General features: G+C 33.6%; 1 protein-coding gene across 2 annotated transcripts in view; it reads right to left on the minus strand.

Moving 5' to 3' along the window:
• LOC134714832 (von Willebrand factor A domain-containing protein 5A-like) overlaps positions 1 to 8,032 on the minus strand; it is a 41,025-nt gene extending 32,993 nt beyond the window's left edge. Inside the window, exons 1-4 of one of the 2 annotated variants that reach the window (XM_063576444.1) lie at positions 7,917 to 8,032; positions 6,163 to 6,267; positions 3,533 to 3,735; positions 1,449 to 1,668 (exon numbers count right to left, since the gene is read on the minus strand). In XM_063576444.1, coding sequence (XP_063432514.1) covers positions 1,449 to 1,668; positions 3,533 to 3,735; positions 6,163 to 6,217 — 478 coding nt within the window. In that variant the 5' untranslated portion in view covers positions 6,218 to 6,267; positions 7,917 to 8,032. Of the gene's footprint in view, positions 1 to 1,448; positions 1,669 to 3,532; positions 3,736 to 6,162; positions 6,268 to 7,881 lie in introns of both variants that reach the window. The other variant, XM_063576443.1, reaches the window with a different exon arrangement.
• Between the last annotated feature and the right edge of the window lie 389 nt (positions 8,033 to 8,421).

The raw sequence follows: 8,421 nt of genomic DNA on the forward strand, positions 1-8,421 counted from the left end.
AACTACTTAAGCCTTATGTTATGTATATACGGAGTTATTTCTTAAAATATATTATAACATATCTAAACGTAATAATACAGACAGACAAGTTTTATTTTACCCCGATACCCTAATACTTGACTTGATAAGTGTCGGACTTATGGGTTGTCAGAGTATTGAGCTGTCGGAGCAATGGGTTGTCGGACTATTGGGTTGTCGGACTAATGGGTTGTCGGACCAATGGGCTGTCGGAATGATGGTGTGTAACCAGAATTTTAATGGTTCGCAATAATAGTCAGAGAAAAACATGACCTTGTGCAATGGCAAACTATAAGTATCAACATATTGTAGTACCAATAAAGTATTTATGTGTCATATTTAGTGTGGTTTTAATTCACTGATAAAAAAAGTCGATATTTTCACCAATGAAAACATTCTATTATTCTATTTCTTTTATTTAATTACAGTGCTGAAAAGGTAACCTTTCAGAATAAGTTTATTCAAAGGATTGATAAGTTTACCAAGATCGTATATAAATTTTCGACTATGAACCTGGATTTATATAAACTCTAAGTTCAAATAAAGTACTATGAAGGTTTCCAATTTTCATGACAAATAATGATAATGGTTAGTAATTACTTTTTGATATTTCAGGTAAAATGGTATAGACTAAGACCCCATTCACACTAGCATTTTTTTTTTAAGCGATCTAATTTGAATTGATCAAAATAAAACTAGTTAGCTTTCATATCATCCCTTATAAAAAGGAGCTAAAAAATCCCAGGCTTATAAACATGAAATCTTGGGGTCCAGAATTTAAATAAAGTAAATCCTGGCTTCCCGAAATCTGAAAAAAAAGTATAATTTTTGATACTGGTTTTATTGCAGTTATTAATTTTGAAAAAAACCTGGAGCAACGGAGTTCCATGACAAAATACTGCAGTTCCTCAGTGAGAAGAAAACAAAATCAATATAAGAAAAGAAGACTCAGATTTTGCAAATTCTTGCTATGTCGAAGGGAACATGTTTTCAGTTTTTTATGTGTATGTACACAAAGGTCTGCTAACAGAGAAATATGGGTTGAACAACAAACCACTGATAAAGTTTTGCCCCTATACATGCACATACATTATTTTTGATTCAATTGTACTAGTTTAAACTGATCTCTGTATTCTCATTTAAAATAAAATCTGTTTACTTGAGATCGATTCAAACTAAACAACCTCTTTTTGTGTTTCAGTTTTGACTGATTGAAGATCAATTCAAAGCGTTCACATTAGTCCTGAAATTGATCTAAAGTAAACCGATATCATTTAAATCGATTTAAATGTGAACGGAGTCTAATGCAAAACAAAGTATATATATAATTTCTCAAAAAATCAGATGACAACAGTATGAGAAATATTTGAGCTTATTTGAGGGTGAAAATATGTGTTATACCTTACTATCACATAGTTTATATCTCTTACCTGGAGAGTATCTTGGAGTCAGCACTGTTGGTAATGTAAACCTCACTTTTCCGTCTGTTTCTACAGATAGTTCTACAACATACGAAATGGTCAATAGGGCCTTCTGTCCTGCTGGCAAGTTGCCAAGTTTGCATTCAAATATATCACCTGACGCATCATCTTCAGATAACAACATGGCCGTGTGGCCACTTGATATCGCTTCATTGTAGGTCTCTTTAGCCTGCAAATAAGAAACAGAAAAATATTATAAAGCTTCCAGTTCAAAAATCACTATTTCAGATATTCTGATTGGTATATATGAATATATATAAGGTTTATTCATACTAACAGGTTTTCATAAACACTGGGTAAAACTGTATGGCCCCTACACCTTTGTTGCATGGACCATAAAAATGACTATAAATTACACCATTCTCTACTAATTTTCTTAAGATTGGAACTAACTAGTATCAGGTTAGTTCAATTCCCATCTTGATTGACTTATGTTTATCACGACATTCTGCTGAGTGTTACCGTTTGTTTATACCGTCATTTCTTGAGTTTTACCTTTTATTTATCCTGACTTTCTGTTGTGTTTCACTTTTTGTTTGTCCTGACTTTCTGTTGAGTTTTACCTTTTATTTATCCCAACTTTCCGTTGTGTTTTACCTTTTGTTTATCCTGACATTCTTTTGTGTTTGACCTTTTGTTTATCATGACATTCTGTTATGTGTAACTTTCGTTCATCATGACTTTCTACTGTGTGTTACCTTTTGTTATTCCTGACATTCTGATGTTTGTTACCTTTTTTATCCTGACCTTCTGTTGTGTGATACCATTATTTATCCTGACTTTCTCATGTTCATGATGTTTCTGTTGTGTTTTACGTTTTGTTTGTTTTACTTTTTGTTTATCCTGACAATCTATCTGTTGTGTTTTTCTTTTTTAACTTTTGTTTATCCTGACTTTCTACTGTGTTTAACCTTTGTTTATCCTGACATTCTACTGTGTTTTACCTTTGTTTATCCTAACATTCTGCTGAGTTTTAACTTTATTTATCTTGACATTATGCTGTGTTTTACCCTTGTTTATCCTGACATTCTGCTGTGTTTTTAACTTTTTTTATCCTGACATTCTACTGTGTTTTACCTTTGTTTATCCTGACATTCTGCTGTGTTTAACCTTAGTTTATCCTGACATTCTGCTGTGTTTTTAATTTTTGTTTATCCTGACATTCTGCTGTGTTTTACTTTTGTTTATCCTGACATTCTACTGTGTTTTACCTTTGTTTATCCTAACATTCTGCCGTGTTTTACCTTTGTTTGTCCTGACATTCTGCTGTGTTTTACATTTTGTTTATCCTGACATTCTACTGTGTTTTACCTTTGTTTATCCTGACATTCTGCTGTGTTTTACCTTTGTTTACCCTGACATTCTGCTGTGCTTTACATTTTGTTTATCCTGACATTCTGCTGTGTTTTTCTTTTTTTCCCCTGACATTTAAGGAATAACAGTACTGTAGTTGAAGAGTTGCCACCGTCAATTGTAGATTTGACAGTCGCAATTGCAGTTTTACTGGCGACGCGGAGCAGAGACAGTAAAATGGAGATTTGCGACTGTCAAATCAAAATTGACGGTGGCAACTCTTCAACTACAGTACTGTTATTCCGATTCTAATGCATTACAAAAAGAAAAAAACACGATAAAACTTGAAAAAATGTCTAAATTTGTCAAATAAAAAAGATCCGCGAAATTTCAGGAATAATTTTGGCACAAAGACGTCATGGCTAAACGTGACTTCATACAAATGAAAACTTACAAACTGGAGGTTATTACGTTACCTGTACCTGTACGCTTCAAATTCGGATAAAATTACATTAAAACGTCAAATTCGAGGTCGATGTTATTTTATTTTCGATTAAATAGTAGTAATCGAAATTTGTTGATTCATCAATTTAAAATGGCGAATCTCTCCTTAGTTACGCCTGGTCAACTGTGGATTTGACGGCAACTTTTGGCCAATGAAACAAATTGTTACATCCATATTGCATTAGAATCTAATGTGTGTTACCTTTTGTTTATCATGACTCTCTGCTGTGTTATACCTTTTGTTTATCCTGACACTCTGCTATGATATGTTTATTGTTGACATCAGCTTCAAACTTGTAAACAGCTGACATGTCATCCATTGGGAAGATAAAACTTGTTTGTAAGGCTTCCAGTGTGTCATTACTATAAGTGAGTTGACTCTCTACATTTGCTATAAACCCCTGGACTGTTACATGGACCTTAGATTCCTTCAGAGGCACTGCAATTTGAAACAAAGTTTGTGCGTTGTTGGCTGATTAAAAAAACTAGAGGCTCCAAAGAGTCTGTGTCGCTCACCTTGGTCTATGTGAATATTAAACAAAGGATGCATTTGAATTCATGACAAAATTGTGTTTTGGTGATGGTGATGTGTTTGTACATCTTACTTTACTGAACATTCTTGCTGCTTACAATTATTTCTATCTATATTGAACTTGGCCTAGAAGTTTTAGTCGAAAATGTTAGTTAAAATTTACATATTTTATGAAAATTGTTAAAAATGCACTATAAAGGACAATAACTCCTTAAGGGGTCAATTGACCATTATGGTCATGTTAACTTATTTTTGGGTCTTACTTTGCTGTACATTGTTGCTGTTTAAAGTTTATCTCTATCTATAATAATATTCAAGATAATAACAAAAAACGGCAAAATTTCCTTAAAATGACTAATTCAGGGGCAGCAACCTAACAGCAGGTTGTCCGATCCATCTGCAAATTTCATGGCAGATTGATCTTGACCTGATAAACAATTTTACTGCCTGTCAGATTTGCTCTAAATGCTTTGGTTTTTGAGGTTTAGCCAAAAACTGCATTTTACCCCTATGTTCTATTTTTAGCCATGGCGGCCATGTTGGTTGGTTCGCCAGGTCATGCCACACATTTTTTAAACTAGGTACCCCAATAATGATTGCGGCCAAGTTTGTTTTAATTTATCCTGGTAGTTTTAGAGGAGAAGATTTTTGTAAAAGATTACTAAGATTTACGTAAAATGGTTAAAAATTGACTGTAAAGAGCAATAACTCATAAAGGGGTCAACTGACCATTTTGATCATGTTGACTTATTTGTAGATCTTACTTTGATGAACATTATTTCTGTTTACAGTTTATCTCTATCTATAATAATATTCAAGATAATAACGAAAAACAGCAAAATTTCCCTAAAATTACCAATTCAGGGGCAGCAACCCAACAACGTGTTGTCCAATTCATCTGAAAACTTCAGGGCAGATAGATCTTGAACTGATAAACAATTTTACTCCCTGTCAGATTTGCTCTAAATGCTTTGGTTTTTTAGTTATAAGCCAAAAACTGCATTTTACCCCTATGTTCTATTTTTAGCCATGGCGGCCATCTTGGTTGATTGGCTGGGTCACGCCACACATTTTTTAAACTAGATACCCCAATGATGATTGTGGCCAAGTTTGTTTTAATTTGGCTTGGTAGTTTCAGAGGAGAAGATTTTTGTAAAAGATTACTAAGATTTACCAAAAATGGTTAAAAATTGACTATAAAGGACAATAACTCCTAAAGGGGTCAATTGACCATTTTGGTTATGTTGACTTATTTGTAGATCTTACTTTGCTGAACATTATTGCTGTTTACAGTTTATCTCTATCGATAATAATATTCAAGAAAATAACCAAAAACAGCAAAATTTCCCTAAAATTACCAATTCAGGGGCAGCAACCCAACAACGGGTTGTCCGATTCATCTGAAAATTTCAGGGCAGATAGATCTTGACCTGATTAACAATTTTACCCCGAGTCAGATTTGCTCTTAATGCTTTGGTTTTTGAGTTATAAGCCAAAAACTGCATTTTACCCCTATGTTCTATTTTTAGCCATGGCGGCCATCTTGGTTGGTTTGGCGGGTCACGCCACACATTTTTTAAACTAGATACCCAATGATGATTGTGGCCAAGTTTGGTTTAATTTGGCCCAGTAGTTTCAGCTAAAAAAGGGATACGAAGAGTTCTTTTCATTTATTCATTATCAAGGAATATAATTGATTTCCATAAAATGTATTTGAAAATGGTGATCCTCACTGGTTTCTGAAACAAGGGGAAATTTTATATTGTGATATTATCAAGATAACTATACTGTCACCTATTAATCTACAAAGATCATATAAAACAGTAATGTATCAAAATCTAAGGAGTGTACTGTATACAAATGCTTATACATGTAAGTTAAGTTGCTTATTTTGTTGTTTAGAATAACTATTTATAGGGGACAATCTTTTGGTATTTTGTGGATTTTTTGTAGATTTACTTTTTATTTTCAAATTTCTTGTTCCCAATTCAAAACAATTGATGATGCAGCAATCAATACTTTCTTAGCTAAACCCATTCAGACAGATACAACTTTGTTTCTTTTTCTCTGACAGATAATTGTATCACCAAAAGACGCTGTATTTTAACATGGCTTAATAAATTATTTTTTGCTTGAGATATTCAGTCGGTCAAAAGTAAGGTGTTTGTCTACACTACACTTTGTTTTGATAATGCATAAATTGTTAGGGCTCATGCAGATCTACATTTGTAAATGTGCAAATTTGACTATTCTTATTAAACTCGACCTGTGCTGATCCGGACACAGAAAGAGTCTTAAATTACTAAGCTTTCCATTATATTACATAAATTGTACCTGTGGTATCTTTTCCTTCTATAATAAGTCCATACAGAAATTTTCCATCAGCCATTATGTGTAAACAATGAGGTGGGTCTGAGTCTAAACTATCTGATAAATTGTCTGTAAATAAATTGAAATATTACCAGTTAACTTCTGAATATATTTGTAAGTTGATGACAATATTTTTTGTAGTCCATGATGAATTCAGGCATTTCACAGCCGTAGCAAGGGGATGCTTTCAGGCATCACACCCTATAATTGTTATTGAATATCTCAAAAAACAATATACTTACAGAATTTTGAGTAGTGGAAAATTTTTGGGTCATTTACATGTAGGTGCAACTTAGTTACATTTTGACCTTTTTGTGAGTGGCATAACCCCTGTTAACAGTTTCAGAAATGTCATTAACAAGCTAAATAATATAACTCTTAAACCAAAGATCCAAGACTTGTGGACTCTTTTGCAATGAAATCAGGGAAGGGTGACTTTGATAAGGGTCATAAGGTCATAGGTCATATCCCTTTTAGCATATATTAATGCACATTTGAAATTAGCATGATTAATCTAAATAATTATGACATCTCGAAAGGCTACTTTATTTTTGTCTGTGATCGACACCTTTCTGACATCCCAGAAAAAAAGTACAATAATCTTCAAGACCTCATAATTATTTGGACTAATAGACAACTTTCGAGTTCGATGCATTTCCGTCAAAAACTCTGGTTTTAGTGAACGTCATTTGTGCGTTTTGGGGCGTCGTCACAACCATTCCAATGTCGAGCGAGTGATTGGAAAACTATAATTCTATATTGTACGAATTATTCGGCAAATTGAATTCTCAAAATTGACAATCAGCACTGCTGTCATTAGGGAATTGTCATCAAGTACCTACAAAACAACAATTATTTCTAGTTTATCCTGCACAATGACGATCACTAAGACGCTTGATGAACGTTAATAGTGCAGGGATACAGGCGACCCCCTCTATCTGGTAAATGACGTCATAAAGGCGCATATAATTGAAGAGTTTTTTTCAGTGACGGATGAACTCGAAAGTGGTCTATTAGATGGAAATTACTCGAAAGTCTATTAACTATAATTGGACTAATTCTGTATAGATAACAACACAGGTATTTGGGGCATACCCCCTTTTTTGGGCCCCACTTGAAAAAAAAATTGTATGATTACAATTTTCTACACTGCATACATGTTAGTCTGAGATTACTCTGACGTCCGACGGCTATTTAGCCAGACAAGCGGGGGTCCCACGGCCCCAGCTTGTCTGGCTAAACAGCCATCGGACGTCAGAGTAATCTCAGACTACATACATGTACATGTATATCAAGTCTCAACAATTTATTTATTTTTTACTATCCAATACAAGCACTTTTTTCACTTGGGGCTCGTATGGATATTGAAAACGGTATTTAATGGATTGTTGAGACTTGATATATGTCTAACATTGTAGAAAATTGTAAATAAAACAAAAAAAGAAACTTTTTTTTAACATGTTTAATGGGGCCCAAAAATACCCTAAATACCTGTGCATATCACGACTTCAAGACAAAACATACGATACAATTCTTTTAAAACACGATTTGAATGGTTGAGTTTATATAAATTATAACAATGCACATAATATTTTTTATAAGCATTGTGATTCACCAGAGACGTATTATATGTCTCTGGATTCACTGATCATTGTACGTACTCACCATAAAATGATACATTACTTTATAGAATCTTTATAACTTCTGCGTATTTATACCTTTTAACTTCGATACATCCGTTTAGGGTATGTCATCAGTAACAATATATTTGTTGTCACAAATTGGTTTTCCCATTGACAGATTGTCACATACATGTACGGTGATTGTAAACATGTTTATGTACTCGGTGTAGAAGTCTCGGCCCCACCACAATTCGGCCTATAAACCGAACGTTACGTCCTTAACAAAAGATTCTTTCAAAAAACACACCCGTAATAGAAAATATATTATTTCTCAGGCTCTGAATAGAACATCTTAATTCAAGCAGTTAAACAATTACATTGACTATTTCCATAGAAATGAATATTTTAATGTACAACCCGGGCCGGTAATATAGTGAGATTTACATCCATTGACATAGTTCAAAGATCAAAAGCTTTATTTATAGACAACAAGTGTGGACACAGATCAGTGTGGATAGAATATTTGGATGTTTTTCTGACATAGATAGTTCTCTGTTTCCCCCCAATTGGGTTTAGAACTTACTGTGATGCACAGTGACAT

The sequence above is a fragment of the Mytilus trossulus genome, chromosome 4 (assembly GCF_036588685.1).
Source record: "Mytilus trossulus isolate FHL-02 chromosome 4, PNRI_Mtr1.1.1.hap1, whole genome shotgun sequence".
NCBI classification, from domain to species: Eukaryota; Metazoa; Mollusca; class Bivalvia; order Mytilida; family Mytilidae; genus Mytilus; species Mytilus trossulus.